General features: G+C 48.1%; 1 protein-coding gene across 2 annotated transcripts in view; it reads left to right on the top strand.

The window, feature by feature from the left end:
- The window catches only part of BRINP1 (BMP/retinoic acid inducible neural specific 1), a 97,828-nt gene that overhangs the window by 53,897 nt on the left and 27,875 nt on the right, over window positions 1-16,056 (top strand). For both annotated transcript variants that reach the window (XM_065572640.1, XM_008170835.4), the window contains one exon: window positions 8,158-8,348. In XM_065572640.1, coding sequence (XP_065428712.1) covers window positions 8,158-8,348 — 191 coding nt within the window. The remainder of the gene's footprint in view (window positions 1-8,157; window positions 8,349-16,056) is intronic.

The following is a 16,056-nucleotide window of genomic DNA, read 5'->3' as shown; positions in this document are numbered from 1 at the left end:
CAGTGGCTGTACTCTCTTTAGCCCAGAGATGAGCAATGCTTTGGCCTTAGCCCTTATGCAGTTTCTAGGCCAAAGCTCCATGCAAGCAAAGAAGGATCCTGTACAAGCATAGGGGGGAAACATTATCCTGCCTCTTTCAACCCCAAACCAAGCACAGCAGGGCTTTCTTCAGCTGAGCAACAACATGAGATGGCTCACCCCAACCCAACCGTCTGAAATATGGGTCATTTAACAGAGGAAAAGGTGCCCCACACCCACCCTTTCTCAAGACCATTTCCCACTAACAAACACAACCCCCAGCACTACCTTACTGCACATCCCTTTTATAGTGTGCTGGGCAAGGCTGGGTGTATAATTGATTAATTAATTGTTCCCAACTGCCCCAATCCTGCTCACACATGCAAAGCCCAGCAATCAGGGTAGGTAACTGCTCATTCCTCTAGCAGAAGCAGATAATTCACTCTGCCCTCTGCACAGGGCCTGTACTTCCTATCATAGAATATCAGGGTTGGAAGGGACCTCAGGAGGTCATCTAGTCCAACCCCCTGCTCAAAGCAGGACCAGTCCCCAACTCAATCATCCCAGCCAGGGCTTTGTCAAGCCTGACCTTAAAAACCTCCAAGGAAGGAGATTCCACCACCTCCCTAGGTAACCCATTCCAGTGCTTCACCACCCTCCTAGTGAAAAAGTTTATCCTAATATCCAACCTAGACCTCCCCCACTGCAACTTGAGACCATTGCCATTATCACTATGGGATAGCTTTCCGTACTGCCTGTGATCCTGCTGCCCTTTTCAGGTTCTCTGCATTTGCACACCTGTAGTGAAATCCTGGCTCCACTGAGGCCAATGGGAATTTTGCCATTGAGTTCAGTGGGGGACTGGATTTCACTCCTGGACGTCAGTGCGGGTGTGACTTTTTTTTCTTTACAGCTGAAATGACCAAAGTGATTCATGTAAAGAGGTGCTTGTGGGGCTTTGTGTGCACAGTCTGTTAGCTTGCATTTTGCATGCACTGCAATCCTAGTGCAAGGAGCATTGAAAACCTTGCCTTTAACCTCCTTGTGCCTCAGTTTTTCCACCTGCAAAATGGGTATTATAATATCTCTCTGCCATCACAAGGATACCATAAGACTTAGCTGGTTAATAAAGTATCAGAGGGGTAGCCGTGTTAGTCTGAATCTGTAAAAAGCAACAGAGGGTCCTGTGGCACCTTTAAGACTAACAGAAGTATTGGGAGCATAAGCTTTCATGGGTAAGAACCTCACTTCTTGTGATCCTCAGATGAAGGGCACTTGTGATGGCTAAAATATCATGACGATAATAATCTATTCATAAAAATACACATATATAAAGATTAAGAGAAACAAATACAGGGGACTATACATTCATATAGATTCAGCTATAAGCAACTCTGTCCCACACCCTAACCTCACAAAATCCCCCCTCCACTTCCTGAACACAAGAACAGGATGGGGTCAATATAGCTTTCCCAAAGGAAGTGGTTTGAGTTTCATTAGACTGATTTCTCAACTTCTGGGGTGTTTTTGTTGTGGTTTGTTTGGGGATTTCTTGGTGGTAACTAAATGCTGGTGTGCATTTGCATCACCTCTTCCTCGCGTGGATAGAAAAATAAATCCAGCACCTTTCCATTAGCAGAACTCCAGCAGATTCTGCTTCACGCTCTTCCGGAGCTTGATCACTGCTGCCTAATCATCCCATGAGAACTGGGATTCTTGAGTTACAGCTGAATGCTGGTCTTAAAGGGACCTTATTACAGCTGTCATCTGCCTCTGTCCACTCTTAACTGCACTGGGCTGTATCAGCCTTTCACATCATTTGAGTCAGTAGGAAAAACATAGGAAGCGGTGTGGCCTGATGAATAGTGCAATGAGCTGGCTATGAAGAGATGTATGTAGGTTCTATTCCTGTCTCCACCATGTCTGTGTTACGTAGAGCAAATGGTTTCATCGCTCTGTGCCTCAGTTTCCCCCATCAAATAGACTTCATGAGTCTTTTTCCATTGATTTGAAGTGGCTTGATTTTTCAGAAAGTTCTGAGCACCTATGCTTGGAAATCAAGCTCCTTTCAGGTGTGTCATGCTACTAACCCAAAAATGGAGACAGCCACAAACATGCAAACTTTTGAAATATCAGGGCTCTGAAAGAAAAGCTGATTTTTGCTGAGGTGTAGTTTTGGACTGATAAATTGGGGGAATGTCAAGTTTTCTTTGCTAAAGAGAGGACTGTGTTGGGAGTGAAACTGGGCCAGCACCCAATGGAGGAGGAGAATTCCATTTTGTGGTAACTTTTTTGCAAGGTTTCAAAATTTGGGTTTTGTTTCATATTGGAACAATCCTGGAAACCTTTCAAACATTTCCCCCCAAATGGAATTGTATCAAAACACCCATTTTTGGATCAAAATCTGGGCTTTTCGATTCCCATAGGTGTGTGGCGCCTGGTGCCTAGGGGGTTGGCCTGGCATGGGGGAACCTCTGACTCAAGTCAAACTTTTTTCATTCCAGATCACTCCAGAATGATGCTGCAAACAGCTGAATGGCTGTTAGCAGTAATGGGAACTATTTGCAAAAATTATCCAGTATGGACAAGGATATGGTGAAGGTTGGAGTTAGAAAGGGTAAATCCAGTGATGCTGGGGGTGAAAGGTGCACACAGAATATCACATAAAAACATGAGGGGATGAGTTGACAAGTTTAAATAGCCCAGAAGGCAATCTCACTATGACCAGATCCCTGTGGTCAGGGAGAATGGATTCCAGCAAAATTTGCCAGATCCGGGTGCTGTAATTCAGTGTACCTTTGCTGACGTCAGAGGAGCTTTGACAGGTTTGCACCACCTGAGGATCTGGCATCCCCCAGAGCTAAACGAAATGTGTTCCAACAGATTGATCCATTTTCTGCCACGCGACCTAGCACCTTCTGCTCTTCCTGTTTTCTTTCTCAAACAAAAAAGAGGACGCCGCCAAGTGACAACACATTTTAACTCACTTTTAAAGCCGTGCAGCCGAATTTCCAAAAACAGCTTCTGATTCTCACTGTCTCACAATGTTTGGGTGCCCAGTTTAGGACACTGCATGACCCCTGGTTTTCAGGGGGGCTGAGCACCCCCCCATGGATATCAGATGGACTATGGTACTCAGCACTTTTTTTGGTCAGGCCTATTGAATGTGTCTCAAATTGGGAACCCCCCAAAAATGGAGACACACAAAATCAGTGGCTGCTTTGAAAACATGTGGCCCTCTGTCCTGAGAGTTTTGCCATTGTCTTCAGTTGGAGGAAGATTCAGCATCCTTGAAGAAGACTTGAGCATCTGGAACCCACAGTCTATCTTATGACTTATACAGCCCCCATTTTTGAGAGCTTCGCAGTCATCAGTGGACTTTACCCCTGTGAAGTAGGGGGGAAATGATCCCCATTTTACTGATAAGAAACTGAACCACAGAGTAGATTACATGACTTAGTCAAGGTCACACTAGAAATCTGAGCTGGGAACCAAACCTTTGTCTTCTGCCGCTCATCCTAATGCCCTGTCCACTAAATCATCTTTCCTACCCTCCCTAGGCTTTGGCTCAATAAAAATGTATTCCACTTTCTTCTCTCTCTTTTTTTTTTTAAATTGATCTTTCCATCACCCAATAATTAGGTCTCACTCATAAACAGAGGGAGGCTCGCTCGCTGTCCAAACAGACAGCACTAGACTCGGAGTCATGCTTGTTTGATTGTGTTTTAATTTAGTGCTGGAACAATCCACTTACCGAGGTACTCTCAAGGTCACACAAAATCTACCCAACTTTGAAGTCATTTATTTCTCAGCGCTGTTTGCAAAATCCATGTTGTTCTTGGCATCCCCCCCCATCAAAACAAATGCTGGTTTTCCACAAAATATCAGTGAGAGAAAAACAAAACAACAACAAAAATGCTTCCTAACAGTGACATCCAAGAGACGGTGGAAGAATTGCCCAGGGAAATAGGAGGACTTGCTGCTTGAAACAATTAATACTAGACTAGACACAGGGCTAGAGAACACACCACTGGCGGGGGGCAATCCTCTCTTGGCCAGGGTTAATGGGGGATAGACTAGATAATTTAGTGTGTGGGGGGAGGAAAGTAGGGGGGTTACTTCAAAGGCTTATAATTCTGTGGCAGCAGCCAGCCCTCACGTGCAGCCTTGCCCTGCAGAACACCCCAAGGGTAACGGACTGCTGTTTACTGCCCTGATCAGTAGCTCTAACATCCGTCTAGCCAGTTAGCTGTCATGTATCTGTCTGTCTCTCTCACTGGCAAGTGAACTCCAGCTATCATGTCTGATCACTTTTGGCTTGCACTGTTTTTCTTTTTAAACGTTGCTCTGGAATTAGATTTTTTCTTGGTGCGCTAACCTGAGCTGTATTGTGTATCTAATCCAGAGGCTATGGGCTGAATGGTCAAAGAAGACAAGGGATATGTCTGCACTGCAGTTATAAACCCATGGCTGGCCCATGCCAGCTGACTCGAGATCGCAGCACTTGGGCTGCGGGGCTGTTTCACAGCTGTGTAGATGTCTGGGCTCGGGCTGGAGGCTGGGCTGTAGGACCCGGCAAGGTTCTAGAACTCCTCTGGGGACTTAATTCCCTCGTGCCCCTTTGAAAATCTCAGCCTTTAATGGCCTAATGCTGTCATGGACGGGGGAGAGGCCGTGCTGCAGAGGAAATCCCTAGACAAACTGCTCAGCCTGGATTTGTCCTTGGCATTTCAGGGAGGGGCAGCTGGAAAAGCACCTCTACCACCCTTTGAAAGGGGGCAGGGAGACCTCTCACTCTGTGTCAGGCCAGCTCAGTGCCATGGTCCTGCTGTGATCCTGCCCCTCACCAGAGCCTTTGGGGGTATCTAATGCCTGCAGCAATCTCAAGGAGTCTTGCACTCAGGAGCCAGGAGGACTATGCGTGTATCCAGCCCCAGATCAGGGGCGGGAGGCCGGGGAGGGAAAGCGTGGTCTTGTGTAAAGACACTGGACTGGGACACAGGAGACCTCGGGGTGTATTCCTGGTTGTGCCACAGACTCTGTGAGCGACCTTGGGCAACCCAATGAGACTCGCTGTGCCTCAGTTCCCCATCTGTCCTATGGGGCTGATAATACTTCCTATACCTCAGGGCTGCCATGAGGATGCAGGCAGGAATGCTTGTGAGGTGCTTGGACACTGTGGAGACGGGGGGGCAGATAAGCACCTCCGTAGCGGTCTCTCACCTACGCATGCAGAACTATACAATCCGGCTCTTAGAAAGTCAGACCTTTGGAGCAGGGTATTTGGCTCATTCCTTTGATCACATTAATGTCACCCAGTAAATAAGAACAGCAACGCTGAGGTGTTGGGGGGCACAGGAGGCTGGCTGGTAATTGCAAGTCCTGGGGCTTGGGGTTGTGTGGGAGGGGCACGGGCTGACAGCTCATCGGCTGTGGGCAGCATGCAGCAGCTGGTGGCTTTTAAGCCGTGCTTTACAAGGAGAGGGGGAGTGAGCAAGCTGGAAGGGAGGCGGGGAAGTTCAACCTGGCTATGGCGACAGCTCCAAAAGGAGTGACTCTGCCCTTAGCCCACGTGGCTGGGCCTCGTTGCTGGAGCATATGTTGTGCATGGCATCCCCTGGTTGTCCTGCAAGGCCCATAGGCAGCGTTATCCCCTGGGAGGAGGAGAGTGAGGTGGGGAAGCGGCCTCGTTAGCGTGGTACTTCTGGGCTTCATTCGGAACCTTTCTGCTCTGTTTCTTTAACATATTCAGTCCTGCTCCTTGGTTGCTGCATTTCATTCTGGTCTGAAACCACAGCCCCCAAGGTCTGCACTGAACTTGTTTCTCCGCTTATGTCCTTTGGTCTCCTGGGCGGTTTGAAGATGGAGAATTTAATTTGCTCCGACGGCCTCTCCTTTTCAGATGCCTCTCCCCAGATAGAGATGTACGTGCCCTTGGATTCTCCTATCTGTAGAGACTCAGTGGGAGCTCTGGGTGATGTCCCCGGTCTGTGCTTTCAACTCTGCCTCCCTCCTCAGCATTTTTCCCTTTTGTTTTTCCCCTGGAGGGAATGTACCACTAACGAGTGTTGAGACTGTCCCCAGCGACTCCCTCCATCTCTCTGACACACAATGTGGACTGCTCACTCATTAGTGCTAGCTCAGAAGGGGTGAATCTATCTATCTATCTATCTATCTATCTATCTATCTATCTATCTATCTATCTATCTATCTATCTATCTCATCTCCAGACACTCCCTCTATCTATCTATCTGTCTATCTATCTATTCCCATACACCCCCCCCCCCTCTATTGTTACTGGGGCAGGGATGGATAGATAGAGTGAAAGTCCTTTCACTGAAAATATTATGCCACCAGTCTTGATCCTTACTGGCTCTCCACTCCCTTTCCCCCATCAGGCATTAGCGTCTCTTTAACATGGAATCACAACACTGTTCCATGGCCTTGCTAGTTCTGTCTGCCTCGTTGAGTTATACTTAAGCTACCCTTGAAAAGAACCCACTAGTTCATCAACTAGTGCAGTCTCATGTCATGAGTGGCATTAGCTGCACGAGACATCTTGCATTTCCATTGCAGGCTCCAGGGGCCTGCTCCAAAACTCACTGATGTCAGTGAGGTCAGATCAGGCACCACATTCACAGCACATCACACCAATATGGCACTGTGAGCGCCATGAACACCTGAGGCTTGTACTCTATGCAGTATGAGCATGTGACAGCCATACTTTGTGCTCCATGCAATGAACACCTGTGCATTTCTGGGGGCTATTCAAGGTACTCGTTATTTGGAAATAGTTTTGGAACCAAGAATCTGACTCCCAATGTGTCCCATCATAGGCATAACTGATCCATTGGGTTGTTCTCGTTACTGGTTGCTGGGAGGAAACACTCCAAGACTGGTGGCAGAATATTTTCAGTGAAAGGACCGTGTTTCTGGGATCTGCTCTTTCCATAGCCTGAGTGTAGTGAGTTTTAGGGCACACTGTCAATGGAATTTTCGCTTAGGTTTTTGAAAGTCTGAGGATTAACAAGTGGGAATTAGCTCTGGAGTTTGCATTTGAAGTTAAAAGGCTGGTATGTTGCTGATATTATTGCTGTAAGTCACCCTGGTGAGTTATGATGGGACCCAGTCAAAATAAACACATGCGTAATTACATTCATTAAAATAATCTAAAAGGCAGCAAGGCCCTGTGGCTAGAGAACCAGACTGGGAGGCAAGAGCCCCAGGTCTGATCACGGCTTTGCCGCTGAGTGCACTAAATCATCTCCCGGCACGTCAGTTTCTCCACCCGTACAGTGGATGCAAATACTTATTGAGATAGAAAATGCCCCGTATTGTTATTCCTATTATTTAAATTAATGTTTGATCTGATTTACTGGAATAAATGAACGAAAAGGAACAGCAGCTTGTGACTCAATTGGACATGGCTTAAGATAGTGCTGTGCGTATTGCAGGAGCGTTGTAAATACTGGTTTTCTTCTTAGGCCTTCTCCAAGATTTTGCAAAAGAGTCTAGTAATGTCAGGTGCCTCGGTTTTTGGCTGCCCAACTTGACATACCTTAAAGGGGCCTGATTTTCAGAGGGCAGGTGCTGAGCGGGTTCTGTCCATGTTGTTGGTCAAGGATCACATTCCCCTGCACTCCGGGGGCTGGAAAATCAGGACATCATGAGCAAGCTTGTGCTCTCCAACTTTTTAGCTGGGTTTTGCGCAGTCAGAGAGTTTAGATAGGATGGAAACACATGGACATGGGAATTGCCAGACTGGATCAGAACCAAGAGCTGTCTGCTCCAGTATCCTGTCGCTAAGAACGGCCCAAGCCAGCTGCTTTAGAGGAAGGTGCAGGAGCCCTGCGGTAGGCAGATGTGGGACAGCCATACTTCCGGAAACTCATCTGAAATGTACCTCTGAACTTGTTGAGGTTCCCCCAGCACCAGCTCAGACCCTGCTCCTGCATTGTGCAGTAACGTCTTGCTTCTCCTCTTCTTCCTCCCCCTCCTCAGAGCCTCACCTGTGTATCTATGTGGGGATGTCCTCCAGTATTTTCCCCTTTGCCTTCACCTTTCCCCTTCCTTGGTGGTTCTCCCCTCCTGTCCAGACTTAGTGCCTCACCTGTGTTGTGTTCCTGTGTTGTCGCATAGGGAGTTTGCCCGTTGGAAGGTGAGGAACACAGCCATCGAACGGAGGGACCTGGTCCGCAATCCAGTGCCCCTGATGCCTGAATTCCAGAGAAGCATCCGCTTGCTGGGCAGGAGACCCACCACGCAACAGTTCATTGATACCATCATCAAAAAGTACGGCACCCACATCCTCATCTCTGCCACCCTCGGAGGTAGGTGGCAACCGGGGTATTTTCTTACACAGTCACTGGGACGGTGGGGAGAGGGGATGAAGCATGCTCTTCCAGCTCTGTGTCACTTTGAATGTAAGAGAGACAAGGTGGGCGAGGTAAATATCTTTTATTGGACCAACTTCTGTTGGTGGAAGGTGCAAGCGTTTGAGCTACACAGAGCCTTTCTTCAGGCCCGAGGAAGGATGTAGGTCGGTTGGTATGGTGATGAGTCAGGGTCATCACATTTCCCCCCTTGAAGCCCCATACTCCCCTCCAGATCTGCTCAAAAGCCCAGGCTAACTCTGAATGGTCTCCTTGGCTTATGAAGCAGAGTGTGTGGGGTGGGTGTCGGTAGATGTGACATGTGCGCCTGGTGTGACAGTGGAATGTGTATTGGTGTGTGTGACATGAGCGCAGGTGTGCTTTGTTTGACAATAGCGTGCGTGGAGTGTTTCTGTGATCTGCATTTACACACACTTGGTATGAGAACGGTGTGTGTTTATATGATGTGTGCGCACATGTCTGTGTCAGGTTTTGAGTGCATACAGTATGTGTGTAGGGTGGGCAGTCATGCCTAGTGGTCAGGCCAGGAACAGCGCCCAAGCTCAGAGCTGGAGTCAGGGACCAAGAGTCAGAGCCCAGGGTCAGGAACCAAGCAGGGAAGCAGGCCTGCCGTGGACTGGGCAGGATAGGAACAAGGCTGGGAACAAGTAGGATCAGGGCTGGAGCAGACCTAGGAGCAGGGCAGGCACAGTAGAGATTACATTAGCGGGTGTGTGAGTTGAGCAGCCAGAGATCAGTTGTGGCTGTTGGACCTAGGTGCTTGTTGACTTCCTCGGCCAGTAGATGGGGTGTCAATCATGCAGCTCTGTTGTGCTCATAGGCTGCCCAGAGACTGGGCAGGCATGACAGCAAGTCCTCATCCCTGACAATATACATGTGTCCACACACCTGCTGAGGACTCAGGTGGAAGGCCTTGGAAATATTTTGCAGCCCTAGTGGTGCCCGAAGTTAAATTGAGTAGTGCAAGTGCTCTCGCTGAGGCAAACCCACTGTCATTGCTCCCCCTGGTGCTAGGACAAGGCATTGCAAGGGGTTCTTCCACTGCAGCATTCCCTTATCCATCATTCTGATTCTGCAACCGTCTGCAGCTTCTGTGGCCCGGCCCTCCAGCCAGGTCACCTTACAGCTCAGCCCCCGTCCGGGGGTAACAGAAAAGTCCAAACAGAAAACTCAGAGTCTAATGGCCTTTATGCCAGGCCTTTGGCCCCCATCTGGATGAATGGACTATAAGGTGGATAGAAAGCTGGCTAGATTATCGGGCTCAACGGATAGTGATCAATGGCTCCATGTCTAGCTGGAAGCCGGTATCAAGTGGAGTGCCCCAAGGGTCGGTCCTGGGGCCGGTTTTGTTAAACATCTTCATTAATGATCTAGATGATGGGATGGATTGCACCCTCAGCAAGTTCGCGGATGACACTAAGCTGGGGGGGGGGGGGGGAGAGATAGATACACTGGAGGGTAGGGAGAGGGTCCAGTGTGACCTAGACAAATTGGAGGATTGGGCCAAAAGAAATCTGATGAGGTTCAACAAGGACAAGTGCAGAGTCCTGCACTTAGGAAGGAAGAATCCCATGCACCGCCACAGGCTGGGGACCAACTGGCTAAGCAGCAGTTCTGCAGAAAAGGACCTGGGGATTACAGTGGACAAGAAGCTGGATATGAGTCAGCAGTGTGCCCTTGTTGCCAAGAAGGCTAATGGCCTATTGGGCTGCATTACTAGGAGCATTGGTAGCAGATCAAGGGAAGTGATTATTCCCCTCTATTCGGCACTGGTGAAGTCATATCTGGAGTATTATGTCCAGTTTCTGCCCCCACTTCCTGCCCCCCAGTACACAAAGGATATGGACAAATTGGAGAGAGTCCAGCGGAGGGCAACAAAAATGATTAGGAGGCTGGGGCACATGACTTATGAGGAGAGGCTGAGGGAACTGGGGTTATTTAGTCTGCAGAAGAGAAGAGTGAGGGGGGGTTTGATAGCAGCCTTCAATTACCTGAGGGGGGGTTCCAAAGAGGATGGAGCTCTGCCGTTCTCAGTGGTGGCAGATGACAGAACAAAGAGCAATGGGGGAGGTCTAGGTTGGATATTAGGAAAAAACTATTTCACTAGGAGGGTGGTGAAGCACTGGAATGGGCTACCTAGGGAGGTGGTGGAATCTCCTTCCTTAGAGGTTTTTAAGGCCTGGCTTGACAAAGCCCTGGCTGGGATGATTTAGTTGGGGTTGGTCCTGCTTTGAGCAGGGTGTTGGACTAGATGACCTCCTGAGGTCTCTTCCAACCCAAATCTTCTATAATTCTATGATCTGGGCATACCTATCTTTGTTCTTTCAGTCCTGAAGCCTGTAGAAGGACTGACCTCTCCTCTTGGTTTTCCAGCCCAGGGACACCATGTTAGCCAGCTAAGGATTGATCCTTCTAATCCCTCACTGCTTCCTTGGGATGCTCCTATTTTGTCCTTAGCTCTTTCAGGACTAAGGTCTCCACTACTCTCACTCCATCTCCTCCTACAGCTTCCTCCCTGCCCGCCGCTGTGGCGTGACTTCCAGGCCACTGCCAGTCTCTCTGGCAGCAGAGGGATTGTAATTCAGAACGTCCCCTCCCTCTCTCTTTAAGGCCCGACTCCCCCAGCTCTCCTCCCTGGAGCGAGGGTGGTAACTTAGGCGGGTTGTGGAGCTTTAGCAAGTTTCTCCTTCACCGGGCCCCTTCCTCCAATTAGTCCTCAGGGTCAGCAGCCCAGCCGTCTCCTGCTGCTGTCTGCCATGCTATGAAGGAGAAGGCAGCATATATGCTGATCCCCTTCCTAAAGCTCATCCCAATTGGCTGGGAGCAAGGGGAGCCCTGGCTCCACCCACCCTGCAAAGCTCCTGTCACAAGCCCTTAAAGAAACAATAATTGGATTTCCTCCCAAAATACTACTTACTTCTAGGACCACTTCCTTTCCACCAGTATCTCCTATTTCCTAGGCCCTTATATATATCAGACCTCCCAAGATCTTAAAAGGCAATGCCACATAATGGGGGTGAACTGAGCCCTATGTCTTACTACTTTTAACAGGACAGAGTACTCCATGTGGCCTTAGGTCCTGCTATGTGTGAGAGACTCACAGTATGGCCCTGAGTATGCAAATACCAATATCTGAGTATGTGAGTTTTAAGATAGGGTGACCAGATGACCCGATTTTATAGGGACAGTCCTGATTTTGGGGTCTTTTTCTTATATAAGCTCCTATTACCCCCAACTCCTGTCCCGATTTTTCACATTTGCTCTCTGGTCACCCTAGTTTTAAGACGATGTGGATATGCTGCAGTTTTGAGAGGGTGCATATGGGCATGTGTGTGTGATGCCTGTGTGATGATAATCATTCCAGATTAAATATGTTAAAGCCAAACTCCAAATAAGTGCACAGGCAGCATTTGAAAGAACCATGTGAATTGGATATTCTGCCTGGGTGATTTTCTCTCTTGGAATAGACAGAATAGCAGCGTGGCTGGTATAGTGCCGATAATACCAGTCCCCCCTAACCTTCACACCCTGCCTTGTTTCTTGAAACCAGATGCTCTCTCTCTCTTTCTGAAACAAACTCAATACAGAAGGAAAACAATCTTCTCCCACAGGGGAAACTCACTGGACTTGGAAAAATCTTGGAGTGCTCTATGAAGTAGCATACCAAGGCATTAGGCAGGGATGGAGACACTGATGGGGGACAGAGAGTGGCCTGAACTGGATACAACAGTTAAAGGAAAAAATATGGGCCATATTTAAAAAAAAATAATAATAATTAAATTCAATGCAAAATATATACCCAGGGACTGCAGACAGGTCCCGGTATGGGCAGCATACGCCAGGAGATCAATAAGATGGAGACCTGCAGGTGCAGTTACCAATTTGCATGCCCGGTTACTGGAGCTGGGTAGAAAATTTCAAATATTTTGAAAATTAAAAAGTGGAAGTACATTTCTCATGGACATTTTTTGCTTCTGTTTGTCTTTTTATTGTTGTAGCTATTATCCGTTTTGTACATAGAGTTAAATAGCATGTATGGCATGTATCAGTAGTTGCACTGAGAATACTGCAGTGACAAAGAAGGCATCTTATCTTAACGTTTTGTGCTGCTGCTCATCATATTATCTTAGCACTGTCCACATAAAATAGATTGGCAATAGCAAAATCCTTAGTGAAATTCCTAGGATTTCTGGCTCTTGTTTCTCTGGGGGCTATGGAAAGCTCTTTAAACATACTGTAAATGATCAGCTATGTAGACAAGATTAGATTGATTTGCATCCCTGCCTGCACATATTTCATGCACAACGTAGGTGCCAGATCCTCAGATGGGCTAAACTGGTGTAGGTCCATTGAAGTCATGTGGTCCTAGCCATTACTGAATGCAGCCCTAAAAGAACCCTTAGTCCCAAAACTGCCGGTTCAATGCATCCAATCAAAGTCCACCACCTCAACCACATGAAATGTTCCAATACAGCAAAGTGATTAAGTGATTTGCTGGGTAGAGATGATGTGTTGAATCAGGGCCTAAAAGAACTCTGTACAGAGAGAGCTCATTTCTGTTGAGGAAACATCTCCTTGGAATCATAGAATCTCAGGGTTGGAAGGGACCTCAGGAGGTCATCTAGTCCAACCCCCTGCTCAAAGTAGGATCAATCCCCAGATAGATTTTTACCCCAGTTCCCTAAATGGCCCCCCTCAAGGATTGAGCTCACAATTCTGGGGTTAGCAGGCCAATGCTCAAACCACTGAGCTATCCCTCCCCCCAGGATAGCTCAGTGGTACACAGGGCAAGGCAGTGAAGGAAGAAACCATGGAGGTGAATGGAGTTTTATTTGTGGTTTTATTTTTCTTTCCATTGGCAGCCTTTTTCTCTTCCACGTCCCTGGAAATTCCAAATAACAAAGACCTTCAACGGTGAAATATATTTTTAATTTCACCCGGGCGAGGTTGTGAATTATTCACAGTGGCTTGTTCCGTCTCCTGTTTTTACAACGCAACATTTTTAAATATGCAGAAGCTTGTAACGAGAGCTGGTGTTGGACAGAAGTGCAAAGTGTTCAATCAGCCCAGAGCAGCGGGGTTGGGGCAGGCAGGGCAAGAGGAATGAAGGATTCATCTTGCCAATGACCGTGATGAAGATGAAGCAGCTTTAGACCTGCCACACAGTGTGCATTGTGCACGGAGAGGGACATGTTCCGCTCAGAGTTTGCAGGCTAATCCAGATCCCTGTGACATCAAGTCGATCGTCGCTTAGGAGTCGCTTTAAGACCTTGGACCACATAAAAAAGCAGCTACCCAGAGAATTGTGCTTTTTATTAATTCAAATCTCAGCCTGACATTTAACCAGCTACAGAAAGAGAGACAAATGTGCAAGCCTACCTGTTTGCGTAGCAGCTGTTGGGAGGGGCTCAAGGAGGTCTGAGAGATGGAGCAGACCATCCTGCATCCAGCACTGTTGCTGCCTAGACACCTTCCACAAGAGGAAGATTTCTGATGCCTTTCTGTTGCCGAACAGCTGGTTTCCCCCAGAGCCCGATAGAGAGCCAGCCCTGCTCCAGTTTAGTTCTGACAAAGGGATTGGTGCAGGGTCATTTCTAGGGCATCCACGCTCAGGGATGGAGTACACAGAGCCGAGAGCTAATTTGCAGGGAAAGCCCTGAAGGGAAGACAACTTTGAACATAGCATTCGCTTAATAAACGAGAAATTAAGACTTAATAATGCAGCAAAAGTCTATTAACCCCTCTTGATCTATGGGCTGCTTTCGCTGGCTCTTTTTCCATGGGGATGTTGGGCTTTTCCCAGTCTTAGGCACATGCACACAGCGTGGGTTTCAAGCAGCGGTCTCTCCCTGCCCTCTCCTGCCATTGTAGCTCACGTCTCAGGAACGGGGCTTGTCTCCCAGGATGTGCATTGAATGAAGCACAGAGAGGTTTCTCTTTTTTTCCCCCTCATCCTCCCTGTGGTGAGACTGAAACACTTTGGAGGGGCAAACGACGGCTTCTTTGGGAATAGAACACAGATCTCCAGGTGCCATAAAAGCTTTGGGTTCTCCAACTACTGCCTAGGTGCTAGCTTCAAATACCCTACTTACATGCCGGTCTGGGACCCTTGTTCCTATCCCTCAGCCCTGTCAATGTAGATTCCATTTGTGGATCAGTATTTAACATCCTAGCACCTTTGGTTACTGCCCAGTAGCTTTACCAGGTGGGGATTAAAATAAGACGTTTTGCTTTCTGCCAGGTCTCCACGGCTGTGTCTACACGACGAGCTAGGGGTGTGAGTCCCCAACTTGTGTACACATATTTGTGCTATCTCCTGAGAGTTAGCATGAATACAAGTAGCAGGGTAGCCGTGGTAGTATGGGGAGCGGCAGCAGAGGCATGGCTGAGCCGTGTCAAGTACAAAAGTGCCTGAAATCAGTGGATATATACTCAGCATGGCTTGGTCGTTCCTCCACTGCCGCTCCCCACGCTTCTGGAGCTACACTGGATGTCTATATTCACACTACCTTGATGACAGCAGAGCCAGGGCAGGTCTACACTTAGAACGCTGGCGCAGCTGCGCCACGGTAGCACTTCAGTGAAGACGCTATTACGGGAGAGCTTCTCCCGGCCACGTAGTTAATCCACCTCCATGAGAGGCGGTAACTGTTGCAGGGAGAAGCCCTCCCATCAACATAGCCCTGTCTACACCGGGGTTAGGCCGATAGAACTACATCGCTCGGGGGGGGGGGGGGGGAGGGGGGAGGATTTTTCACACTCCTGATCATTATATTTATCCCAGTGCAAGTTCATAGTGTACAAGAGCATCCCCAGTTCAAAGCGTTGTCCCAGCTCAGCATTCCACTAGTGATTGTTGAGCCAGGGACTGACAAAGGCCTTGATCTTTCTGCATGGGAAGCAAAAACAAGGTGTGGGCTTTGCACAAGAACCCAAGGGAGTTTCCAAATCCCACTAGAACTCAACAGGAGCTGGGTGTCTAACTGCCATCCGGGAGATACCTGTCCAGGGCTCCCAGATGCCACGTTCTGCTAGGTACAGTAGTCTAGTCTGAAATGGACACAGAAGACCACCTTGATCTCTGGTGCAACTCCACTGAGTTCAGTACAGTACATCAAGGATACATTTGGCCCAAGTTACAGCCTTTATTGCCTATTAATCACATTTCCCCACAAGCACCTTTGCATTTTCTCCCAAGCTTTCCCCCTCATACAGAGGAACTCCCTGTAAACGTCCACAAAGTCACTACTTTATCTTCCTTCAAAGCTCTCTTGAAAACTCACCTGCGTTGTGACGCCGGCAAAACACTTGACAGCAGCTAAGCAGCTGGTGTGCTGTGACCGCTGCTTATCATGTTAATCACATTCGTCTCATTACCTTGTGCTTCCCCCATCTGTTTGTTGTATCCACCTGTTGTCTCCCATCATATGCTTAGATTGTAAACCCTTTGGGGCAGGAAACATCTTCTCTGTTATGTGTGTGTACAAGGCCTAACATGGTGAAGCCTTGATCCCCAGCTTGGGCCTCTAGGCATCACTGTCAACAGATTAATTGTTGATTATTATTAATTATTATTGTTCTTATTTAGAGCTGGTCAGAATCTGGGTTGTTTTTTTTCCCATGGAAAATTTTGAGGAAAACGATG

The sequence above is a fragment of the Chrysemys picta genome, chromosome 18 (genome assembly GCF_011386835.1).
Source record: "Chrysemys picta bellii isolate R12L10 chromosome 18, ASM1138683v2, whole genome shotgun sequence".
In the NCBI taxonomy this organism is placed as follows: domain Eukaryota; kingdom Metazoa; phylum Chordata; order Testudines; family Emydidae; genus Chrysemys; species Chrysemys picta.
This window is presented reverse-complemented; position numbering and strand designations above follow the sequence as displayed.